Genomic DNA, 27,278 nt, shown 5'->3' with positions numbered 1-27,278 from the left:
GCAGGCTTACTCTCCTTTCTCAGCTTTGCTTAGAGCTGCACAATAGCCTCTCTTACCCCTTCCCCCCTTTTTTTCCACTTAAACTTGCTGAAAACACAGAAAATGTAATATTATTTCCTGAAATAAAATACATGACTATTGTAGACCACAACTTGTTAACACATGAGGATTTATTGCACCACCCCTACAGTTAAGACTTAACAAGGCATTTTGTCTGAAAGTGTAAAGCACCCATTTTCCTCTATTTTGCTTGGCAGGAAATTAAGTGAATAGTTTTGTGATCCAAGAAGGAGATTCAGTTAGTTTGAGATGTTTGCTGGCATGAGGATATATTCAGGAGCACCTTGCCAAAGATTACCAGTGGCTTGCTTTTATAAATGGACATTAAAGGTTCTTTGGGTAGCTGTCATTAAAATAAGGGATTTTTTTCACTTTTATTCTTAGCTAGATTTTAATTCTTAATGAGTATGGTTATGGCCAATTAGCCTTTGTTTTCTATTTTAGTGGTAATTTAATTTTTCCCTTTAATTTAAATTTTCTTTATTAATTTTTTCCAATGGCAAAAGTATAACATGATTGTTGGTACAGGCAATAAAAGTCCAAACATGATTTAAGGAAAAAGGTTGCTGATTCTCCTCCCCATCTCTTTACCATCATATGGGATTCAAGGTCAACAGGCCTTGAGTGACCTCCATGTTTCTACAAATATATATACACATATGGTTTATACAAATACATATAAACATATGGTTGTGTTTATTTTGTTGATTGGTCGGTTTCCTAAAGAAAAGGGATGATGTTATGTATATTATTCTGTAATTTGATTTCTTCACTTTATATCTTGGATGGTCCTCTGGATTATTAAATATTTAGTAGAGTTCCTAGGGAATTATATTTCTTTTTTTTTATGGTTTTTGTTTTTTTTGACTTTTTTTTTCACGCACACACACTGTATTTTATTTTTACAAGAGATAAACTGACACCAAGCATTGTAAATGGATGACCACAAAAGCAACAAAGATTGCAATTACCAAACACGAAACACACTTATACTATGTCATAATATTGACATTCAGTCCAGTAATCCTCCACTGTAACAGCTCCTTTACTTTGCAGTGAAAATTGATTTGTATATTTTTTGCCTCTGAGTCCTTGTGGGTTTTTTTTTTTTATTCAAACAGAAAGTCACAAAAATTATAATCATCCTCATCAGTTCACTCAGTCCCATGTAATTAAATTTTTTTTATCTTGATCTTTTGTTAGCACTTTTATGAATTCATCAGTTTTCCACTAGAGTTCTGAAAATGCTTATTCATTCAGTTCAGCAGTACAGTCAGTTACCAGAAGCCTGTACTTGTCAGAGTCTTTTCCATGAATTCCCTGAAGATGAAACCATTTTATAGGAACATTTTTGCGAAAGCATCAGAGTACACCCAGAACTGTCTCTAAATGACAAAAGACTTAAAAATGACCACGGTTAAAGATTTGATGAAAGTTCATAATAATGCAATTGACAAGGAAATTTAGTTATTTCTGAGATATACATTTTAAAGTAATAACTAGAATTATGGCTTATAACATTATACCAGAGCATATAAGATTTTTAGAAATTTCATGAAATGTCTGAAACATTTATATTAACATATTTCCATACAAATAACCCAAAGAAAGTTTAATATTAGTTGGTTTTTTTTGTTTGTTTGTTTGTTTATACTGCAGGTTCTTATTAGTCATCAATTTTATACACATCAGTGTATACATGTCAATCCCAATCGTCCAATTCAGCACACTGCCATCCCCACCCCACCACGGTTTTCCCCCCTTGGTGTCCATACATTTGTTCTCTACATCTGTGTCTCAACTTCTGCCCTGCAAACCAGTTTATCTGTACCATTTTTCTAGGTTCCACGTACATGCGTTAATATACGATATTTGTTTTTCTCTTTCTGACTTACTTTACTCTGTGTGACAGTCTCTAGATCCATCAATGTCTCAACAAATGACTCAATTTCATTCCTTTTTATGGCTGAGAAATATTCCATTGTATATATGTACCTCATCTTCTTTATCCATTCGTCTATTGATGAGCATTTGGGTTGCTTCCATGACCTGGCTATTGTAAATAGTGCTGCAGTGAACACTGGTGTGCATGTGTCTTTTTGAATTATGGTTTTCTCTGGGTATATGCCCAGTAGTGGGATTGCTGGGTCATATGGTGATTCTACTTTTAGTTGTTTAAGGAACCTCCATATTGTTCTCCATAGTGGCTGTATCAATTTACATTCCCACCAACAGTGCAAGAGGGTTCCCTTTTCTCTACACCCTCTCCAGCATTTCTTGTTTGTAGATTTTCTGATGATGCCTGTTCTGACTGGTGTGAGGTGATACCTCATTGTAGTTTTGATATGCTTTCTCTAATAATTAGTGATGTTGAGCAGCTTTTCATGTGCTTCTTGGCCATCTGTATGTCTTCGGTGGAGAAATGTCTATTTAGGTCTTCTGCCCATTTTTGGATTGGGTTGTTTGTTTCTTTAATACTAAGCTGCATGAGCTGTTTATATATTTTGCAGATTAATCCTTTGTCCGTTGATTCGTTTGCGAATATTTTCTCCCATTCTGAGGGTTGTCTTTTCGTCTGTTTACGGTTTCCTTTCCTGTGCAAAAGCTTTGAAGTTTCATTGGGACCCATTTGTTTATTTCTGTTTTTATTTCCATTACTCTAGTAGGTGGATCAAAAAAGATCTTGCTGTGATTTATGTCAAAGAGTGTTCTTTCTATGTTTTCCTCTAAGAGTTTTATAGTGTCTGGTCTTACATTTAGGTCTCAAATCCATTTTGAGTTTATTTTTGTGTATGGTGTTAGGGAGTGTTCTAATTTCATTCTTTTACATGTAGGTCTCCAGTTTTCCCAGCACCACTTATTGAAGAGACTGTCTTTTCTCCATTGTATATCCTTGCCTCCTTTGTCATGGATTACTTGGCCATAGGTGCGTGGGTTTATCTCTGGGTTTTCTATCTTGTTCCATTGATCTATGTTTCTGTTTTTGTGCCAGTACCATATTTTCTTGATTACTGTAGCTTTGCAGTATAGTCTGAAGTCAGGGAGTCTGATTCCTCCAGCTCCGTTTTTTTCCCTCAAAACTGCTTTGGCTATTCGGGGTCTTTTGTGTCTCCATACAAATTTTAAGTTGATTTGTTCTAGTTCCATAAAAAATACCACTGGTGATTTGATAGGGATTGCATTGAATCTGTAGATTGCTATGGGTAGTATAGTCATTTCACAATATTGATTCTTCCAATCCAAGAACATGGTATCTCTCTCCATCTGTTGGTATCATCTTTAATTTCTTTCATTAGTGTCTTATAGCTTTCAGCATACAGGTCTTTTGTTTCCCTAGGTAGGTTTATTCCTAGGTATTTTATTCTTTTTGTTGCAGTGGTAAATGGGAGTGTTTCCATAATTTCTCTTTCAGATTTTTCATCATTAGTGTATAGGAATGAAAGAGATTTCTGTGCATTAATTTTGTATCCTGCAACTTTACCAAATTCATTGATTAGCTCTAGTAGTTTTCTGGTGGCATCATTAGGATTCTCTATGTATAGTATCATGTCATCTGCAAGCAGTGACAGTTTTACTTCTTCTTTTCCAATTTGTATTCCTTTTATTTCTTTTTCTTCTCTGATTGCCATGGCTAGGACTTCCAAAATTATGTTGAATATTAGTGGTGAGAGTGGACATCCTTGTCTTTTTCCTGGTTTTAGAGGAAATGCTTTCAGTTTTTCACCATTAAGAATGAAGTTTGCTCTGGGTTTGTCGTATAGGGCCTTTATTATGTTGAGGTAGGTTCCCTCTATGCCCACTCTCTGGAGAGTTTTTATCATAAATGGGAGTTGAATTTTGTCAAAAGCTTTTTCTGCATCTTTTTCTGAGACGATCATATGGTTTTGATTCTTCAGTTTATTAATATGGTGTATCACATTGATTGATTTGCGTATATTGAAGAATCCTTGCATCCCTGGGATAAATCCCACTTGATCATGGTGTATGATCCTTTTAATGTGTTGTTGGATTCTGTTTGCTAGTATTTTGTTGAGGATTTTTGCATCTATATTCATCAGTGATATTGGTCTGTAATTTTCTTTTTTTGTAGTATCTTTGTCTGGTTTTGGTATCAGGGTGATGGTGGCCTCATAGAATGAGTTTGGGAGTGTTCCTTCCTCTGCAGTTTTTTGGAAGAGTTTGGGAAGGACGGGTGTTAGCTCTTCTCTAAATGTTTGATAGAATTCACCTGTGAAGCCATCTGGTCCTGGACTTTTGTTTATTGGAAGATTTTTAATCACAGTTTCAATTTCATTACTTGTGATTGGTCTGTTCATATTTTCTATTTCTGCCTGGTTCAGTCTTGGAAGGTTATACCTTTCTAAGAATTAGTCCATTTCTTCCAGGTTGTCCATTTTATTGGCACAGAGTTGCTTGTAGTAGTCTCTCAGGATGCTTTGTATTTCTGCGTTGTGTGTTGTAACTTCTCCTTTTTCATTTCTAATTGTATTGATTTGAGTCCTCTTCCTCTTTTTCTTGATGAGTCTGGCTAATGGTTTATCAATTTTATGTTCTCAAAGAACCAGCTTTTAGTTTTATTGATCTTTGCTATTGTTTTCTTTGTTTCTATTTCATTTATTTCTGCTTTGATCTTTATGATTTCTTTCCTTCTGGTAATTTTGGGTTTTGTTTGTTCTTCTTTCTTTAGTTCCTTTAGGTGTAAGTTTAGATTGTTTAGTTGAGATTTTTCTTGTTTCTTGAGGTAGGCTTGTATAGCTATAAACTTCCCATTTAGAACTGCTTTTGCTGCATCCTATATGTTTTGGATTGTTGTGTTTTCATTGTCATTTGTCTCTAGGTATTTTTTGATGTCCTCTTTGACTTCTTCAGTGATCTCTTGGTTATTTAGTAATGTATTGTTTAGCCTTCATGTGCTTGTGTTTTTTTCATTTTTTCCCCCTGTAATTCATTTCTAATCTCATAGCATTGTGGTCAGAAAAGATGCTTGATATGATTTCAGTTTTCTTAAATTTACTGAGGCTTGATTTGTGATCCAAGATGTATCCTGGAGAATGTTCCGTGCACACTTGAGAAGAAAGTGTAACCTGCTGTTTGGATGGAATGTCCTATAAATATCAATTAAATCTGTCTGGTCTATTGTGTCATTTAAAGCTTCAATTTCATTATTTATTTTCATTTTGTGTGATCTGTCCATTGGTGTAAGTGAGCTGTTAAAGTCCCCCACTATTATTGTGTCACTGTCGATTTCCGCTTTTATACCTGTTAGCAGTTGCCTTATGTGTTGAGGTGCTCCTATGTTGGGTGCATATATATTTATAATTGTTATATCTTCTTCTTGGATTGATTCCTTGATCATTATGTAGTGTCCTTCCTTGTCTCTTATAACATTCTTTATTTTAAAGTCTGTTTAATCTGATATGAGTATTGCTACTCCAGCTTAATTTTGATTTCCATTTGCTTGGAATATCTTTTTCCATCCCCTCACTTTCATTCTGTATGTGTTCCTAGGTCTGAAGTGGGTCTCTTGTAGACAGCATATATATGGGTCTTGTTTTTGTATCCATTCAGCAAGCCTGTGACTTTTGGTTGGAGCATTTAATCCATTCACATTTAAGGTAATTATCAATATGTATGTTCCTATGACCATTTTCTTAATCGTTTTGGGCTTGTTTTTGTGAATCCTTTTCTTCTTTTGTGTTTCCCACTTAAAGAAGTTCCTTTAGCAGTTGTTTGTTGTAGAGCTGGTTTGGTGGTGCTGAATTCTCTTAGCTTTTGCCTGTCTGTAAAGCTTTTGATTTCTCCATCGAATCTGAATGAGATCCTTGTGGGGTAGAATAATCTTGGTTGTAGGTTCTTCTCAGTCATCACTTTAAGTATATCATGCCACTCCCTTCTGGCTTGTAGAGTTTCTGCTGAGAAATCAGCTGTTAACCTTATGGGAGTTACCTTGTATGCTATTTTTCGTTTTTCCCTTGCTGCTTTCAATAATTTTTCTTTGTCTTTAATTTTTGCCAATTTGATTACTGTGTGTCTCGGCATGTTTCTCCTTGGGTTTATCCTGTATGGGACTCTCTGCGCTTCCTGGACTTGGGTGGCTGTTTCCTTTCCCATTTTAGGGAAGTTTTCGGCTATAATCTCTTCAGATATATTCTCTGGTCCTTTTTCTCTCTCTCTTCTCCTTCTGGAACCCCTATAATGCAAATGTTGTTGCGTTTAATGTTGTCCCAGAGGTCCCCTAGGCTGTCTTCATTTCTTCCATTCTTTTTTCTTTATTCTGTTCCACAGCAGTGAATTCCACCATTCTGTCTTCCAGGTCACTTATCCGTTCTTCTGCCTCAGTTATTCTGCTATTGATTCCTTGTAGTGTAGTTTTCATTTCAGTTATTGTATTGTTCATCTCTGTTTGTTTGTTCTTTAATTCTTCTAGGTCTTCGTTAAACATTTCTTGCATCTTCTGGATCTTTGCTCTTTGCCTCCGTTGTTCTTCCGAGGCCCTGGGTCATCTTCACTATCATTATTCTGAATTCTTTTTCTGGAAGGTTGCTTATCTCCACTTCATTTAGTTGTTTTTCTGGGGTTTTATCTTGTTCCTTCATCTGGTACATAGCCCTCTGCCTTTTCATCTTGTCTCTCTTTCTGTGAATGTAGTTTTTGTTCCACAGGCTGCAGGATTTAGTTCTTCTTGCTTCTGCTTTGCTGTCTGCCCTCTGGTGGATGAGGCTATCTAAGAGACTTGATGGTAGGGACTGGTGGTGGGTAGAGCTGATTGTTGCTCTGGTGGGACAGCTCAGTAAAACTTTAATCCACTTGACTGTTGATGGGTGGGGCTGGGTTCCCTCACTGTTCATTGTTTGGCCTGTGGCAGCCCAACACTGGAGCCTACCTGGGCTCTTTGGAGGGGCTAATGACAGACTCTGGGAGGGTTCATGCCAAGGAGTACTTCCCAGAACTTCTGCTGCCAGTGTCCTTGTCCCCACGGTGAGCCACAGCCACTGCCTGCCTCTGCAGGAGACCCTCCAACACTAGCAGGTAGGTCTGGTTCAGTCTCCCCTGGGGTCACTGCTCCTTCCCCTGGGTCCTGATGTGCACAGTACTTTGTGTGTGTCCTCCAAGAGTGGAGTCTCTCCCCCAGTCCTGTCAAAGTCCTGCCATCAATTCCCACTAGGCTTCAAAGTCTGATTCTCTAGGAATTCCTCCTCCCATTGCCACACCCCCAGGTTGGGAAGCCTGATGTGGGGCTGAGAACCTTCACTCCAGTGGGTGGACTTCTGTGGTATAAGTGTTCTCCAGTCTGTGAGTCACCCACCCAGCAGTTATGGGATTTGATTCTACTGTGATTGTGCCCCTCTTACCATCTCACTGTGGCTTCCCCTTTGTTTTTTGATGTGGGGTATCTTTTTTGGTGAGTTCCAGTGTCTTCCTGTCAATCTTTGTCCAGCAGCTAGTTGTGATTCTGATGTTCTCGCAAGAGGGAGTGAGAGCACATCCTTCTACTCTGCCATCTTGGTTCCTCCCTCCCTGATTTCTAAAGGCAGAAATCACGTACAGGCAAATATACCCTCAAGTCATATGGAGTGTTTTTTTTAACATATATGTATGATTTTGCTTAGTAGTTTGTATGTATACGTGTATAATTTACAGTCTAAAAATTGGAATTCCTACTTGTTCTTCCCATTTTTTAGGTTATTGTATTTATTACTTATTTAATGCTTTTGTAGTTATTATTTCTCTACAGCCTTTTGTTGTTACTTAGTTTCTTCCTGAAGGAGACCAAATAAGCATTCACTACATGCTTTATTTTTCTGGAGCATTATGCTTTATTTTTGTCATTGACAGATTATTTGTGAGGACATTTTATTTCCATAGGTTTTAACAACTTCCATCAGCTATTTCAGGTTGGATTGATTCTATAGTTTGTGGTCATATATTCATAGGAATAATGGGCTTAATTTAAAGTACCCTCCCCCCAACTCCAGCTAATTCTCTAGTTCCCCCTCTTCTACCTTTTCCTCTTTCCAGTGGGGTTACATAGTTGAATTTAAGTAAATTAATGCAATTATGGCATGACTTTCTTGTAGGTACACCTCATTCTTTTTAATTGCTTCACAGGTTAGGAGTTCCATTATAATGTTGAAGAGATATCTGGGGGGAAAAAAAGGCGAGGGGTAGATGCGGAGCAGGGAACTTTCTTTCTTTCTTTCCAAACGTTTTCCTTTTCTTAATGTACTGGTTAGGACTTCCAGTATAATGTTGAGTAGAACTGCTGAGAGTAGATGTATTAGTCAGGATTCTCCAAAGGGGGCAAAAAATAATAAAACACATACACACACACACACACACACACACACGCACGCACACAGATTTATGTAAGGAATTGGCTCACATAATTAGTTGGCAAACTGGAAATCCAGAAGAGCTGATTGTTTAGTTCTAGTCTGTGTCTGAAGGCCTGAGAACCTGGAGGCACCTATCATGAAGTTACTGTTGAAGTTCTGTATGCTCAAGACCCAGGAAGAGCTGATGTTAGATAGTCAGGCAAAAGTTCTTTCTTACTCTAAGTAGGACCAGTGTTTTTGTTCTACTCATTTCTTCCACTGGTTGGATTACCACCACCTACTCTAAGGAGGGTAATCTGCGTTCTGTCAGTCTACCATTTAAATGTCAATCTTATCGGGGGAAAAAAAAAACCACTCTCACAGAAACACCCAGAATATCTGGATGCCCCAAGGCCCGGTCAAACGGGCAAACGAAATTAACCATCACAGTAGACATTTTTGTTTTGTTCTTAAAGAAAAGCAGTTAGTCTTCCAACTTTAAGTATACTATTACCTGTAGGTTTTTCGTACTTGTCCTTTATTCAAGAAATTCTCTTCTGTTTCTACTTAGCCAAGAGATTTTATCCTGAAAGGGATAGAAAAAGTTGCACTTTGTCCACTGCATTTTCTGTATTTATTGAGGTGATTGTGTAGTTTTTATATTTTGGTCAGTTAATTTGATTGATTTTCAAAAGTTAAAACCAACCTTGCATTTCTGAAATATGTACTACACATTGAAGATGTAGTAGCCCTTTTATATATTGCTGGATTTGATTTATTAATATTTTATGAATTTTTATGTCTGTGTTCGCGGGGAATATTGGTCTGCACTTTTCTTTTTGTGTAATGTCTTCCTCTGGTTTTGGAATCAGGAAAATGTTGACCTTATAAATTGAGTTGAGAAAACTTCCCCTCCTCAATTTTCTGAACAAGTTTATGTAGGATTAGTATTATTTCTTCCTTAAATATTTGGTAGGATTTACTCCAAGCCACCTGAGCCTGGAGTTTTTTTATGGGAAGGTTTTTAATTAGAAATTTAATTTCTTTAATAGATATATAGATAGTCATATTTTCTGTTTCTTTTGTGTCAGCTTTGATAATTTTTGTCTTTTGAAGAATTTGTTTTAAGTTGATAAATTTATTGTCATTAAGTTCATAATAACCCCTCAAATTAGTTTTATGTTGCTGTGTAACAAATTACCACAAACCTAGCAGCTTAAAACAACACCTATCTATCAGCTCATATTTCTGTTGTTCAGAAGTCTGAGCATGGGTTGGCTGGGTTTTCTGCTTATGGTCTTACAGGGTTGAAATCCAGGTGTTAGTTGGGCTACATTCCTTCCCGAAGCTCTAGGGAAGAATCTGCTTCCAGGATGATTCAAGTTATTGGCCACATTCAGTTCCTTGCAGTTGTAGGCCTGAGGTTTTCTTTGCTTGATGGCTTTTGGCTAGGGATTGCTCTCAGTTACTAGAAGCACCTTTCAGGTCCTAGCTGTGTGGCTCTCTCTATTTTCAACTCTAGAAACAGAGAATTTCTTAAGCATTAAATCCTTTTCTTGCTTTGAATCTCTTGCCAGAAGATCCTGGTCCCTTTTAAGGGCTCACCAGTGGGTCAGGCCCTTGAAGGATAATCTCCCTTCCTTTGTTTTATTTTGTTTTGTTTTGGCCATGGCACTCAGCATGTGGGAACTTAGTTCCCAGACCGGGGATCAAACTGGCGCTCCCTGCAGTGGAAGCACAGAGTCTTAACCTCTGGACCGCCAGGGAAATCCCTCTCTTACTTAAAGTAACCTATGTCATATAGTAAAACGTAATCATGGTAGTGAAATCCATTGTAATGGCAGTCCCAGAGATCTTACTGGGCAAATGATTCTCTGGAGTCTGTAATGAAATCCTAGGTGTTCAGTGAAGATTCACTACTCTGCCTGGCTGGCATTTGAATGTCTTTCACTGTTAAAGCGCTTAGAATTCTGTAGTATACAGCTTCCTGGTTGATCTCTTCCCCGCCTCGTGGCATTTCCCTTTTCAGGTCTGCATCTTAATATTCAGCAGAAGCCTTATATCAGTGCTGCTCAAAATCTAGAAGATGGTATTAGTGCAGATAGAGAGAACTCAGAAAGCCCTCTAATTATAGCACTAGTTGGAATGGGTTCTTCTACTTCTCAGAGAGAGTGGGGATCTCCCCATCTTCTCCCTCTCTTTTTTGTTTTCTGTTCTTTTCTCTGTTCTTACTTGCCCATGTCTCCCAAGAAGTCCCGTGGCAGCAGTGGCAGAGTGGCAGTGGCAGGAGCAACAGCGTTGGGGACAGGCCTAAAGTGCAGAGTCGAGCCTTCCTCTGACTAGAGGAGTTGAAGCCCTAAGAGAATGGGACACATACTGATTGGCCTCCCACCTTTCCCTTTCTGTCCTTCTCTTTTTGGCGTAGTTGTAGGAAATGTGGTGGAATAATGCCTCAGTTTTCTGGCTAGGTGACAAGAAGAGGGGAGCCCCAGGCAACCAAAAAATACTTGGATGATTTCAGAGTAGGACGAGCTCAGGAAACTTCTAGGTTTATTCCTGAGCTGTACATATATGGATCAGAGTCATAACTGCCTATATACTTTGAGAAACTGAACTGTGGCCTGAACCACCACCCAAGTCTCAGACTAGTCACTGTATGGTGCACATGCAGGACAGATCCAGATAGCCCTGCAAAGGATTTGAAAACTGAACTGGTATTGGAACCACAACTCACAGAAGGTTTGTTGGAACTTGCAGCCTGAACCTAACCATTGTCTCCTAAAACAAACATCAACATTCTCTGTAGAATATAAACAAAACCGAGTGTCTTATAACATAATAGTCAAAATGTGTAGGATATATTTCAAAATTAATTGGCATATAAAAAACCAGGAAAATCTCAAGTTGTATGGACCATGAGAATCAACAGGCATCAGTGCTGAGATGACATAGATGTTGGAATTATTCACAAAGCTGTTAAAGTAGTTATTATAAAAATGCCCTAATAACTAAGGGCAAAACACAAACAATGAAAAGGAATGGACAAATAGAAAGTCTCAGCCAAGATATACAGTTGTCCATCAGTATCTGCAGGGGTTTGGTTCCAGGACCCCCAGAGGACACCAAAAGCCACAGAATTTCAAGTAAGTTCCTTATATTAAATGGCATAGTATTCTTATACAACCTATGCACATCCTGTACTTTATTATTATTATTTTTAAAATTAATAAACTTATTTTATTTTCGGCTGCATTGGGTCTTCATGGCTGCACGTGGGCTTTCTCTAGTTGTGGCAAGCAGGGGCTACTCTTCATTGCGGTGCGTGTGCTTCTCATTGAGGTGGCTTCTCATTGCGGAGCACGGGCTCTAGGTGTGCGGACTTCAGTAGTTGTGGCACACGGGCTCAGTAGTTGTGGTTCGTGGGCTCTAGGTGTGCGGGCTTCAGTAGTTGTGGCACATGGGCTCTAGAGTGCAGGCTCAATAGTTGTGGCGCACAGGCTCAGTTGCTCTGCAGCATATGGGATCCTCCCAGGCCAGGGCTGGAACCCATGTCCCCTGCATTGGCAGGTGGATTCCCAACCACTGAGCCACCAGGGAAGCCCCACATCCTGTACTTTAAATCATCTGTAGATTACTTATAATACCGAATACAATGTAAATGCTACATAAATAGTTACTGGAGTGCAGCAAATTCAAGTTTTTCTTTTTATCACTTTCTGGAAGTTTTTTTCCCAAATATTTTTGATCAGTGGCTGGTTTAATCTGTGGTTGCAGAACCTGTGGATAAGGAGGGCCAGCTAATTAAAAAACTGGGGAAAAAAAACCCTCAATGGACTCAATAATAGAAGTAGTGTGAAAGGAAAGAGTAGTGAACTTGAAGATTAATCAATAAAATTTTCTAGTTTGAACAGAGAGAAAAATGGTTGGAGGAGAAAAAACTTCACAGAGTCTCAGATACCTATATGACAATATCAGAAGGTCTAACACGTGTGTAATCTGCATCTCAAAAGGAAAAGGGAAGGAATGAAGCTGAGAAAAACTAAGCTAAAAATCATCACTGGGAGCTTTCCAAAGTTGGCAAAAGACATAAATATGACATGTTTAAGAAGCCCAATGAACCCTAAGCATGATAAACCCAGAGAATTCCAAGCTCAGATATACTCCGTATCAAAACTCATAACTTGAGGGCTTCCCTGGTGGCGCAGTGGTTGAGAGTCCACCTGCCGATGCAGGGGACACGGGTTCGTGCCCCGGTCCGGGAAGATCCCACATGTCGCGGAGCGCCTGGGCCCGTGAGCCATGGCCGCTGAGCCTGTGCGTCCAGAGCCTGTGCTCCACAACGGGAGAGGCCACAACAGTGAGAAGCCCGCGTACCGCAAAAAACAAACAAACAAAAACAAAACATCATAACTTGACTCTTCCTAGTTAAAAATCATAACACCTTATAAGCGTAGTTACATGGCTCTCACCACTCCTAACCTGTTAAAATAGATATAACCTCCGGAAAGAAAAAACTATCTTAATCTTTTTATTTTCTTATTTCAGTACCTAGAACACTCAATAAATATTTGTGCAATGAATGAATACATTTTAATGTAACTGTCTCTAACATCTTTATATCCTTAGTTAAAGGTAGCACAGGACTCCTCCCACTAAGCCAGAACAAACCTGCCTTTTTATTGTGATATACTTCATGAAACCCTGGGAATTTCAGCCTATTCATGTTACTGATCTTTTTTTGGGTATCTAATATCAGAAGGGTAAATGTATTGGATTTGGGCCATATCATCGAAGAAGAAGGAAATTAGGTGTTGATGTTGGGAAAAAGTTTCACATCTTGGCCAACACAACATTTTTAATTGGTGAGTTCAGGAATGCGGTCTCTGCAGGCTTGGCACACCCTTGCTGTAGCACAGTGGAACGTCCTTTACATAACAAAGCCTGCCTTCTCTCCATCTCCAAGTATTCTGGGACTTGTGAAAAAGTGTCTTTGGAAGCTTACTGAAGTTGGACAATGAAACATGTGACTGTAATTAAACATGATGGTCCTTTAAAATTCTCAACTTTTCAGAGCCTGAAGGTGATTCAGACAAAGCATCAGGAAATGTGACAATTTTGGCAAAATTTCACATGATATAAATTTAGAGAATGGTTTTTCTTACTGCTTTTTCTGAAAACAAAAACCTTTTTTAATGTCTTCTACTACGGGAAATTCTAAGCTCAGAAAACACAGATTTTTTCACTTTATTTTAAATGTAGATAATTTTTTCTTCTCTTGTTTGTTTTTAATCATGTATGAATTTCAATCATTTTAGTGAATTACCAGGAGATTTCTCAATCAGACATAGTCCTAATGACTTGGTCTTAAATATATCACACTTTGACTATTAGAGAATGATTGATATTTCAACAGTTTTCTTCAGAATGTTCAGGGTCATTTTTGTTTATTGTCACCACACCCAAGTTAGATTCATTCTTTATTGTTATATCCTTTTCCACACCACACCCTTGGCTGTTGCTGTTTACAGCTAGTATAGGACTCTCCTAGGTCATTATACTTGAGTTCTTTTTTGAGCTTTGTATCCAACTGATCCATAATTTTACTGTGTTCCATATATCTGAATTTTGCCAGAGGTTGGTTGATAGAACTATAACCAGCATTTTTTGTTTTGGTTTTTGAGTATTAACATTTATTGAGTACTTATAACGTAGTGGGCTCATTTGTTTTTATTTCTCAAAAACTGTCAAAAACCAAGAGACGCAAACGTTTTTAAGCTCAGCAATTTATTTTAAGTAGCTTGTTTTTATCACAAAAACATGGAAAAATATTTATTTTTAAACTTGTGATTTTTCTGAATAAACTCTATATTCTGTATACAAAAGGTGATAAATTCATAAGTCTTTAATGTCACTGAGAGTAAGTATTGAATATCATTTTTATTCTGAAATGCTTATCTTCCATCCTATCATACGAAAGTTTTATGTGTGTTTTGTTTTATTTATGATTTATCTAATCTCATTTCACAAATGGTTTGAGGTAAGCTCACTGCATGTCCCCCCCCGCCCCTCCCACGCACACCCAGTCTCTCATATATACACAAAAAAATATACAAAGTGTGACTTTTTAAAAAATAATCGAGGATATTTAATAGTTGCAAAAGCCAAGAGCAAGATTCGCAGTAGGTAGTTTTATAATAGGATCCTGTATAACTGCTTGATGTGGACTACCGATTTCACTCTCTGCTGACAATATACATAGTAGCCAAAGCAAAGGAAACATGATCAGTTATAATATTTAGGATCTCTTGAGATAAAAATAATCTAGTTATTCATATGGTTGTAGTTCATCCTTATGTTGGAAATGGAGAGATGTTTAGCAGTTCCTTATGAAGGAGACACAGTGGGTGATAAAGTGCACACCAAAATCCCTGACAACATCATTATAGTAGGTAAAATAATGTTTCACATATCTGTCTCTTATAATATCTTTCACTGGGTAGACTTAAAATATAATATTGACAGTGCAATTCAGAAAAAATCATTCTGTGTGATACCAAAGTCATTCTGTATAATTCAATCTAAGTACTATACTCAACCATGTGAGTATGTAGTTGAATGGTAATATTTGGACTTTCCGAAGAAATAAATGTATTGTATGACTTTCTGGAAGTTCCGTATATGTATTTTTACTCAAAAATGGGTTTTAGATAAAGATTAGGCAGCAGAGACTTTGTTGTGGCCATTTAAGCTCAGATATATATATATATATCTGATATTGATTATTGATATATATAAGATCAAAGCCTAGAGTGGAATTAAAGTAGTCTTATAGACATGAATGTCCTACGTGGGGTTTACATATGAATAGATGACAACCCCATCCCATCAGCCATACACCTTTACATGGAGATCTGTGGAGTGTCAGGTGTCTATGAATTAACCTGCATTTTTCAGGAAGAAAATACACCTTAAGCCTCTTCTACTTCATGTAACATACACCCTATCCTCAATCTGCCCCACCCACATGACTTCAGAATTTAGTAACAATGATCTATCTGTAGTTGGTAAGTATTGGATTCTGATTTTTATAGTCGGTACATAATTTGGTCTTCCTCATTACTTGTTTTCCTTATAAATAATAGTTGTTTAGTACTTTATTGCCCTAATGTTTCATAACTTCTAAACGGAGTAGATTGACAGATAGGACATATCCTTCAGAACATGTCATCTTCAAGTAATAGACAACCCGACAAAACAAGTAGCTTAAATAGGGCTTTCAGAGGAGAGTAACTCTGTGGAAGTTCTCAGCAGTGAAGGAAAGGTAAGAAATAATTCTTGTAGTGATGAAAGAATAATTTTACATTTGGCTTTGGGTGGTCATGGTGCTGGTCTGCCCAATAATATTTGGCATGGAGGAGAGGCAGGTAATCAGGTTTATCCAGGACACGGGCCTCAGATGAGTATGGCAAAGGAGAGACAGGCACTGGCAAAGGGTTTTGGTGAGGGTGAAGGCAAACAAAGCTAATGGAGGAATGGGGAGGTGTTGATTATTGAAATGGAGGCCTTAGTGAAGGCAGGGAAGTGTTCCTTTGGGAGTGTTGGAGTGAGTTGGAAGGTGAGATAGTTGGAGAGTAAGATGTAGGAATTATTGACTTGGAGGTGCTAGGGTGTGGTCAAGTCAAATTCAGGGTGTGATCGTGGATTGTGTGGCTGAAGGGAGTGAGAGGAAGTACTGTGGAGATCTTGATGGCAAAGTCCTCAGAGGTCAGATGGATTGTTTGCTTCAGGCATGTGGACTCTGCTTCAATACCTCTTAGTAGTTTACCTCTCGCTCATATTCTTCAGATCTTGGAAAACAATAATATCTTCTTTGTAAGAAAATTGAAAAAACTCTACTACCTTTGCTTATGGTTCTCAAGCCTTTGCTTCCAGCCCAGGTATCTACTCAGTTCCATTCTCTATTTTCGCATGGTACATACACATTTTTAAAGTCAACTTATGTTTAATTTCCCCATCTCATTCTCTTCCCCCTGAGACTGCCTTTGCTCTTATAATTGGTAAGGCAGCTAGAGTTGCCCTTCCCCCTTACCTACCATCTATAATCAATTGATCACATAGTGTTGATCCTACTTCGTTAATATTCTTTACTATCTGTTTCTTCCTCTTTGCCTTCCAGACCTTTTCATAGTCCAGGCCTTTACTGTCTCTCCCTGAATTACAACAACAGCCTCCTCACTGCTCTCCTCGCCTCTGTTTTCACACCTTTCCTTATACCCAAGCATCTCTACCCCCTGAAGACAAAGTAGTTCTTTAACTGTTTAAGTTGTATTCTGTTTAGTGGTCTTAAGTGTCACGGACTTTGCTGCTAGCCTCTCCAACTCAGGCACCTGCCATGGTCCTCATGTGCATCTAGCTGTACTAGGCTCTTTTTTGGTTCTTCAGGCATGCCAGGGGAGTTTGTCTCTGCACAGATAGTATGTTTCTCCATTTTTTTTTTTCTGCCTGTTGAACTCCTTTTGATATAATGTTTGGTACAACAGTGGTGGAACCTTTCTTAACCTCCTGATAAATTAAGACCTCCCATCCATTGCCTGTCTTCCTGAGGTATATTAGAAAGGGAGAGAAAGCTTAGAAATCCAGGTTTGGTGCTCTCTCTCTTCCTACCTTTCATATAATTATACTAACGCTAAATGCCATTTATTGAGCATTTCACGATGGGACCATTTCTTAATTGCTTAGGAGAAAGTATTGTTTTATAGCTCTTACAGGCAACTAAAATTTTCTTTACAGAATAAAGTAATTATGAAAATGAGAAATTGTGTTTCAGTATGCTTTTGCTTATTCCTATTCTGTCTTGGCTGTTAAAAATACTAGTCTTGTCAGGTTCTCATAGTTCAGATACTTTGAGAATAGCATAAAGATAGACACAAAGGTTTCCTAAAAGTATTGTTATGTAAATCCTTCTTTGTAATTATCCTTATTGTGTTTTTCACAAACTAAAAATGAAAGCCCCCAGACTTCTTTGCCTAATTTCAGGATACACAGGGAAACACCATTTAAGGTGGTATAGAGCCATGGACTTAAACAAAGGTTGGTTAAGGCTACGGCTACTAAATCTTGAAACTAGTGGTTTAAAAACAAGGAGAGAAACCTGAATGGTTGTTTTAAAAAAGTAATACCAAAAAAAATCATTTCCCTTTTCATTCATACCTTCATTAAATTTAGTGAGTTTTGGATTGATCATGTGCATTTGGTGTTATGTTGGTGTTTAGAATCTTAAATTTAGAGCATCCGTCTATTTTATGTGATACTTTCTAGAATATTAATCTTAAAATATTTTAAAGATAAAATTATAGATTCCATATATAAGTGATATCATATTTGTCTTCCTCTTTCTGGCGTACTTCGCTTAGTATGATAATCTCTAGGTCCGTCCATGTTGCAAATGACATTATTTGATTCTTCTTTATGGCTGAGTAATATTCCATTGTGTATGTATGTACCACACCTTCTTTATCCGTTCATTTGTCCATGGACATTTAGGTTGTCCAAGATACAAATGAACTTATTTACAAAACAGAAAGAGTCTTACAGGCATAGGAAACAAACTTATGGTTACCATAGGGGAAAGGGGGGTGTAAATTAGGAGGCTGGGATTAACACATACACACTACTGTATATAAAATAGATAAACGACAAGGACTGTATAGCACAGGGAACTGTACTCAATATTTTGTAATAACCTATAAGGGAAAAGAATCTGAAAAATAATTATATATATTATAATATATATAATATATATAATATATATATTCAGTTATATATAATATACATATAACTGAATCACTGTGTTGTACACCTGAAACTAACACAACATTGTAAATCAACTATTTCAATTAAAAAAAAGATACTGTATGTATGTTGATGCTACTCTCACTTCGCCCCAGCTTCCCCCTCCCCACCTGTGTCCTCAAGTCCATTCTCTATGTCTACGTCTTTTTTTTTTTCTGTATGCGGGCCTCTCACTGTTGTGGCTTCTCCCACTGTGGAGCACAGGCTCCGGACGCCCAGGCTCAGCAGCCATGGCTCACGGGCCCAGCCGCTCCGCGGCATGTGGGATCTTCCCGGACCAGGGCTCGAACCCGTGTCCACTGCATTGGCAGGCGGATTCTTAACCACTGAGCCACCAGGGAAGCCCCCATTTTTTTTTTTGGTTCCATATATATGTGTTAGCAGACGGTATTTGTTTTTCTTTCTGACTTACTTCACTCTGTATGACAGACTCTAGGTCCATCCACCTCACTACAGATAACTCAATTTCGTTTCTTTTTATGGCTGAGTAATATTCCTTGTATAATGTGCCACATCTTCTTTATCCGTTCATCTGTCAGTGGACATTTAGGTTGGTTCCATGTCCTGGCTATTGTAAATAGTGATGCAATACACTACCGAATGTAAAATAGATAGCTAGTGGGAAGCAGCAGCATAGCACAGGGAGATCAGCACGGTGCTTTGCGATGACCTAGAGAGGGTGGGAGGGAGGCTCAAAAGGGAGGGGATATGGAGATATATGTATGCATATGGCCGATTCACTTTGTTGTACAACAGAAACTAACACAATATTGTGAAGCAATTATACTCCAGTAAAGATCTATTTAAAAAAAAATCCTATGCCATGCATTCAGTCACCAAGAAAAAAGATAAAATTATGAAATATAATCCAAGATCACTTAAGAGAATGACAGAACACCAATATTCTTGGTATCCTACTATAAACTACTTTTATTTGTATTCTTCTCTGCACACTGTCAAAATGTGAATATGCTTTTAATGAGTATATATAGTATTATTTCATTTTTCATTTAAGATTATATCAAATGATTTCCTCCTTGTATACAGTGTAGGCTTCATGATGGATTGAATGTAGGAGACATAGAGTGTCTAAGCTGTTGATGCTATTCTCATTAAGATTAGTTAGGTTCTAGGGAAGTTTTTTGTTTTTGTTTTTTTTGTTTGTTTGAGTTTGATATGGGAGAGACTTAATAGGTTCATTGCCTCCTGGGGAGGAAGATTATTTTTCAATGTAGAAGAGCAAAGGAGAAAGGTCTGAGTACTTGGGAAGTTGGAGCAAGAGGGAACCAGGGGCCTTGAGCAGAAAGAATACCCCTTTTCCTGTGAAGTTGAGGGGAATCAGCTGTGTATTCAGATAAAAATTCCTGGTGGCCTGAGAGTTTACTGAAAGTGTTTTTAGTAGTCCTTTGTAACTCCTATACTTCAATCTTTAGTGTTATAATGATCTACCTGTATTTGGAGTAAATAATCAATTTTCTTCTTCTTCTTCTTTTTGTTTTAATATTTATTTATTTATTTGGCTGCACCAGGTCTTAGTTGTGGCACACGGGAATCTTCCTTGCGGCACGTGGGATCTTTTTAGTTTCTGCACCCAGGATCTTTTAGTTGCAGCTTGCGGGTTCTTAGTTGCGGCATGCAGGATTTAATTCCCTGACCAGGGATCGAACCGGGGCCCCCTGCATTGGGAGCTCGGAGTCTTAACCCCTGGACCACAAGGGAAGTCCTTCAATTTTCTTCCTTTAGTTTAAAAATGTTTTTAAGGGAAAATTCAAACATACACAAAAATAGAATAGTATAATCGACTTCGTGAACTAATCACCCAACTTCAATGATTATTCTTTTTTTTTTTTTTTTTTTTTTTTGTGGAGCACAGGCTCCGGACGCGCAGGCTCAGTGGCCATGGCTCACGGGCCCAGCCGCTCCGCAGCATGTGGGATCTTCCCAGACCGGGGCACGAACCTGCGTCCCCTGCATCGGCAGGCGGACTCTCAACCACTGCGCCACCAGGGAAGCCTCAATGATTATTCTGATAGATTTTTAAAGATTTTTCTTTTTAACTTGCTTTTCTGTGATTTTAAAATATTTAACCATTAATCCATCTCTTTATTTTGCAGGAGTTAGATAAATGAGTACTATTTATTAAAGTAAGCTGTCCTTTCCTTGTCACATTATGAAGAGTGTAGTCTACTAACCTATAGTTTTATTTATGCCAGTACAGCATCATTTTAATTATTTTATAGGTTTAAAACTCATACTTGTAATATATTATAAATATTTGTAATAATTTTAAAAATTAAAGCTATTATCAACATTTAAAATTTTATATTACTATAGAATATGTTTTAATATCTAGACATTTTTTGGTATCTACTCAAAATTAGGACAGTAACTCTTTTAACAAGTCAGAATTCTTATTGATAAGCTTTTTAAAAAAAATAAATTTATTTATTTTATTTTATTTATTTTTGGCCACGTTGGGTCTTTGTTGCTGCATGTGGTCTTTCTCTAGTTGCGGCAAGTGGGGGCTACTCTTCATTGCGGTGTGCAGGCTTCTCATTGCAGTGGCTTCTCTTGTTGTGGAGCATGGGCTCTAGGCACGCGGGCTTCAGTAGTTGTGGCACGAGGGCTCAGTAGTTGTGGCTCACGGGCTCTAGAGCGCAGGCTCAGTAGTTGTGGTGCATGGGCTTAGTTGCTCCGCAGCATGTGGGATCTTCCCGGACCAGGGCTTTAACCTGTGTCCCCTGAATTGGCAGGCGGATTCTTAGCCACTGCGCCACCAGGGAATTCTGATAAGCTTTTTTAAACTAAAGAAAGATAAACCTAAATAATTCCACATATACATTTATTTCATCTGTAAATATTTATTGAGTACTACTGTGTGCTGATGTCACATCTGAATTAATTGATTAAAAAAACTTTGATCTTAAAGTATTTCATTTTTTTTTTTTTTTTCTTTTGGCTGTGCCTTGCAGCTTGTGGGATCTTATTTCCCCGACCAGGGATCGAGCCCATGCTCCCTGCAGTGGAAGCATGGAGTCCTAACCACTGTACCATCAGGGAATTCCCAGTCTCTGTGTTTTAGTACTGTTTTTAGTTCTACTTTTACCACTCAGTTTTAAATCAGAGATAATCATGTCATGTTGTTTTTAAAAATCCATATAAATGACTGAAAAAAAGTTTCTGGAATATTTTACCTGTGTCCTGCATCACTCTGGACCTGAGTCTTTAGGAGAAAAATGAAAGACAGTAGTGTGTAGGATAATCATAAATATGGTTAGAAAACTTTAAGTTGACTTTTATACTGACCAATTCATAAATTATTTGGAAGTAGAAGGAGACCTTGGAGACATTTTATCCACCCCTTCCTTCCCAGCTATACAGATAACTAAGACAAGGCCCCAAGTAAATGAAGTGAATGGAAGTAAGCATATGATAGTAGTTTTTATATTTATGGTCTTGGTTTCTTTAGACCCATTTATACCATTGAGACCTTTGGCATTTTTTAGCTGGTCTGCTTAGTAAGTGAACAATAGGTTATACTAACAGTGTGGTGAATTATATGCTCATGAATTATAGTCTAATGGTTCTGTGGACAAATAGGCTTTCCTAGAGTTTGTCTGCTTCTGCCAGTATATGTTTCTTCATTCTCCCAAATAAAGGTGTTTTAGTGGTGCAGTATTCATGATTCTGTATTTGTTTTTGTCTCCATCATTACAGGTTCATGTCAGGGCTGGCCTTTTTCATGGTACTGAACTCCTGTGTAAAACCGTCGTAAGCTCAGAGATATCAGGGAAAAATGATCATATTTGGAATGAACCACTGGAATTTGATATAAATACTTGTGACCTGCCACGAATGGCTCGATTATGTTTCGCTGTTTATGCAGTTTTGGATAAAGTGAAAACGAAGAAATCAACTAAAGCTATTAATCCCTCTAAATATCAGACCATCAGGAAATCTGGAAAAGTGGTAATTATATACTAATTTCTGAAAATTTTTTATAATGGACTAATAATAACATAATAGAATAATTTTAAAACTTTGAAATAATAGAATAATATAAATGAAATTATGTCATATAACTTTTGTCCCTAAGAATTGATTTCTAAAAAAGACAGTAAGTCTCCATTTTATGTCCTTGTCATTTTCCTTTTGGCAACTTTATTTTAGTATATGTCATACTGTAAGTGTTCTATTATAAATGTAATCCTTTTCAGAAAATAGTTTAAAAAGAATGAAGAGATTTAAAATATTACAGGTCCACAGTCCTTTAACTGAAGTTTCAGGTGCCAGATACGTTTGAGAATTCACAATTTTATGCATTTTAGAAAGATCATAGATCACTCAACACACCTTGTAGAGTCTGGGACACAACTCTGTAATCAAACACATCAGTTTCTAGCAGTGAAATATATGAATATTCACACTAAATGAGACAAATGAAGACTGTCATTTAGCTTCATGTTATTTCTGGTCATGTTTTACTGTTAAATGAGTTACGAACAAAGCTTTAGTTGTCAGAGTTTCTTGGACTTTGAAATTGTGGATAAAGGATGGTGAACGTGTTCTTATGTTCTCATCTTCCATTTCATATTTTTATTCAAGTCTTTTTAATTTTCTTTATGGAAAGTTTCTTTTTGGAGGATGGAGACATGAATTTTATGAATTTAAAAAAGTCTGGTGACTATATTTATCTACATGAATTTGTATCCTTTTATTCCTAACATGAGAATATAAGCCTTTCCTCTGGTTATTATCATATAATTTTTTTTAAATGAATTTTATTGTCTAAAAAGTCACATAAGAGTTATTTCCTTAGTTTTTTTCCTCCACTGATAGAGAATTTTACTCAGTGTTCAAGTATTTATAGTTCTTTCATAGACTGTGACCAGATTAATTAGTCTGAGTGTCTACGTAAAAGTCCTAATAGCTTGGTGCTTCCTTTTTAGAAATATAAATAAGTTCTAGAGACATTGCCTTCTGCTAAATTAAGATTTATATAGACTGAAAGCTCTTAAAACATATAATCTAACATATCACACATATTTTCTTGAATCATTAAAAATTCTTCATCGTTTGCAATGGCTGCACAATAAATATTCTACTTTTTGGATACCGTGTTTTATTCTGAGACATTAATTGGCTTTTAGGATTTTCTTTAACCATTATAAAGATGTTGAACATCTTTCCATGTACATCTTGTTTTTATATTGGATGGTTTTGGAGGAAATCATCTAGAAAGCTAGAAACTTCTAGAACTAACATTATTGAAGCAAAGGGTATGTGCGTGTTCACACCTTAAAGTTTATTCTTAGTATATTTATGCAGTGGTATCTTTTCAACAGGATTATCCTGTAGCCTGGGTAAATACGATGGTTTTTGACTTTAAAGGACAGTTGAGATCTGGAGATATAATATTGCACAGCTGGTCTTCATTTCCTGGTAAGATTTACATCCTAATCCTTAGTGTTAAAGAATAATTTTTGGCATGTGGACTAGTTAACATTTTTTTATGACTCACTCTTTTTTCAGTCCGGTAAAGAAACCATCTTTTCGTATTTTTATTGTTTATTCCAAAACAGATTTCCCAAGATTATTTTAATATACTTAGAAGTGATTTGTATCTGAATATATTTATTTTGATAACTATTTTCTCACTTTAAATGTTTATTGTTACAGGTTTTTGAGACATTCTCCTAAGGAACAATGTCTTCTTTATAACAATCTCTGTGGTTCCTAGTTGTACTAAATTTCTGCTTCTGCACTAGAAGGAACATTAACTAGCATGGGAAGGATAGTAAAGACACTTCCTCTTTAGTTGGTGTTATCTTGAAATTTGAGCTAAGAGGAACACCTTCCACAAGCCTATATTTCTCAAATCCTACTCAGAGTATCCCTGTGAGGTAGATGGCTTTGTCCCATTTTATAGATGAGAAAAGTGAAGTTCAGCCATAAGTCAGTCTTACATAATTGGTTCTTCAAACCTAGGATTTGTGCAAAAGATTGCTTGACTCTTTCCATTGTTCCTACTGCTTTCCCAAATGTGGGAAATTTTCAGTGTTATCTTTGCATTATGATAGTGAGGGTTTTTTTTTGGTCTTCATAGTTGGTTAATATATATAGTAAAATTGTGCCCTTACTTGCATTTAAAAATTATTTTGTGGGTGACAGACATTTAAAAATGTTCTATTTTAGTAATTGCTACCTGAGAAATTGTTTTTGGATAATCAGTTATCCATGAACATATTTATAAAGTGCTCACATCCCAGCATTTTATTTGTGTATATTCTTTTATTCCTACCCTTTCCTGCATATACCTCCAATAATTTTCACTAAGCACATTATTCCCCAAATATAGGAGAGCAGTGTGCTCTTCTTAAGAGGAACTGTAGTTTCACAGTTAGAGTAAAAATTATTCATTTCAGCAGTAAACTTTTTTGAAAATCTTAATTTAGACTCACACATGTTCTCCAAAATCAGTAAGCAACTTAAACTGATATTTTTAGAAAAATTGACAATTTTTTGCAATTAACTTGGCATATCATGGCCTGAATTTATCTCTAACAAAAGATGTTTGTTCTGCATGTTTGGTTCTAGAATCACATTTATCCTAGTACGAGCAAGCCAGAAACACAGGAACTACAAATACTCTAATTTCTAGAGTACCTAGGTCATCATTAGAAGGTTTATAATCACATTTATTGGTTGCTTTTATATTTCCAGAATTCTTCATGTATATAGCAGAAAATACAAATATAAATTTCTACTTTTCTTCCTATTCTTAAATAAAATAGCATATTCTGTGCAGTGTTCTGTTCTCCATATGTTTGGGGCAGATAATACTAAATTGCTACACTTGACTTTAGATAGGTTGCATTTGATAGGACTAATAAATATAACGCTACTAGATAGCACAAATATAGGATATTAATTTGCTGAGAAATCAGCTTCAGAAGTGTATAAATTATGAGAATTCCTTCAGTCCAGGTCAAAATGGAATCTGTGAGATGTGAGAGTATTAAACAAGATAAGCAAAGGGTTGATTAAGGAGCTGAAACTTGTAAATATTGGATGGGTCAAAAAAGTGCCTTCGGTTTTTTAAGTAAAAATCAAAGACACATTTTTCATTTTCACCAAGAACTTTATTGAACAACATAGTCACCTTTTTGTTCCACCACCTTCTGCCATTTTTCAGGCAACTTCATAATTCCACCTTCCCAAAACTTTTTATCTTTTTGAGAAAAGAACTGGTCCAGGTGCCTTTTACAGTCTTCCAGGGAATTGAAATTTTTTCCATTAAGAGAATTTTGTAAAGACCAAAATCAGTGGAAATCCGAAGGTGCAATGTCTGGCGAATACAGCCTGATGAATCAGAACTTTCCAGCCAAGCTGTAACAGTTTTTGCCTGGTCATCAAAGAAACATGCAGTCTTGTATTATCCTAATGGAAGATTATGCGTTTTAGATCAGTCTGTTGACCAATTCCAGACACTTTTTGTCGAGTGCCGCTTTCACTTGGTCTAATTGGGAGCAGTACTTGTTGGAATTAATTGTTTTGTTTTCCGGAAGGAGCTCATAATGGATGACTCCCTTCCAATCCCACCATATGCACAACATCACCTTCTTTGGTTGAAGACCGGCCTTTGGTGTGGTTGGTAGTGGTTCACTTCGCTTGCCCCGCGATTTCTCCCATTCCACATTGTTGTACAGCATCCACTTTTCATCTCCCGTCACAATTTGTTTTAAAAACGGAATGCTTTCATTACATTTCAGTAGAGAATTGCATGCGGAAATATGGTTAAGAAGGTTTTTTTTTTTTGCTTAACTTATGTGGAACCCAAACATCAGAGCAATTCACATAACCAAGCTGGTGCACATGATTTTCAGCACTTGATTTGGATATTTTGAGTATGTCGTCTGTCTCCCGTGTGGTATAACGTTGATTGTTCTCAGTTGATGTCTCGATTTGATAGCTGTCAACTTCAACTGTTCCACCCGACCGTGGAGCATCATCCAGCGAGAAATCTATGACACGAAACTTCGCAAACCACTTTTGACGCATTCGAACAGTCATAGAACCTTCTCCATACACTGCACAAATCTTTTTGTGTTTCAGTTGCGTTTTACGTTTCTTGAAATAATAAAGCATAATATGCCGAAAATGTTGCTTTTTTTCTTCCATCTTCAATATTAAAATGTCTACACAAAAATTCACCAATTTTGATAAGTCTTTTTTTTAAATGCACGCTTATATGACAGCTGTCACATACAATCTAACAAAATTGTTTCGAATGAAGTTAAAGACAACTAAGTGCTATTAGAGCCATCTTACGGAAAAAACTGAACGAACCTTTTGGACCACCCAATACTTAGTAAAGATTTTCCAGCTTTGGGAGATAATTCTCAGTGTGCATACTACCTGGACATTAGGCCTGGACAGAATGTACTTGTATCTTTTATTTCCTTAGGAAGTACAAAAGAACAACTGTGCAAAAAATCAGTTATAAGAAAAGAGAAATTAGTTTGCAGAGGGGAGACTTTAGTTTGTACTGCTAACTCTTGTTTTCTCAGAGTTTAGTGTCTCTTCAGCAGTTTACTTCTCTGTGAAATGAGAAAGTTATATGAGCTCTAGGGTTTAAGATAACATTGAAATTCTGATTGCCATGCCCAATCTGTGAATGGAACATATTTAGGGTGGTAGAGAAGAGGAGGGAGTGCCTTGAAGAATGTCACAGTTGGTGAGGTTAAAGAAGTACCACTTGGGAAAAAAAAAAAAAAAAGAAGTACCACTTGGATGGAATGTTTGTGAAACTACCAGAGAAGGTGTTTAACTACATCAGCAGTTATGAGATCATAGAGAAACATTACCAACATTAGGTTTGTCAAAAGGAATGTTACTGGGCCTCCCTGGTGGCGCAGTGGTTGAGAGTCCGCCTGCCGATGCAGGGGATACGGGTTCGTGCCCCGGTCTGGGAGGATCCCATATGCCGCGGAGCGGCTGGGCCCGTGAGCCATGGCCGCTGGGCCTGCGCGTCCGGAGCCTGTGCTCCGC

The 27,278-nt window shown here is 37.2% G+C and overlaps 1 protein-coding gene across 3 annotated transcripts in view; it reads left to right on the top strand.

Annotated features, from left to right (window-relative positions):
• PIK3CB (phosphatidylinositol-4,5-bisphosphate 3-kinase catalytic subunit beta) overlaps positions 1-27,278 on the top strand; it is a 204,185-nt gene that overhangs the window by 114,951 nt on the left and 61,956 nt on the right. For all 3 annotated transcript variants that reach the window (XM_082625119.1, XM_082625120.1, XM_082625121.1), the window contains 2 exons: positions 21,945-22,196; positions 23,573-23,669. In XM_082625119.1, coding sequence (XP_082481245.1) covers positions 21,945-22,196; positions 23,573-23,669 — 349 coding nt within the window. The remainder of the gene's footprint in view (positions 1-21,944; positions 22,197-23,572; positions 23,670-27,278) is intronic.

The sequence above is a fragment of the Mesoplodon mirus genome (genome assembly GCF_964341445.2).
Source record: "Mesoplodon mirus genome assembly, chromosome: 6".
NCBI lineage: Eukaryota > Metazoa > Chordata > Mammalia > Artiodactyla > Ziphiidae > Mesoplodon > Mesoplodon mirus.
This window is presented reverse-complemented; position numbering and strand designations above follow the sequence as displayed.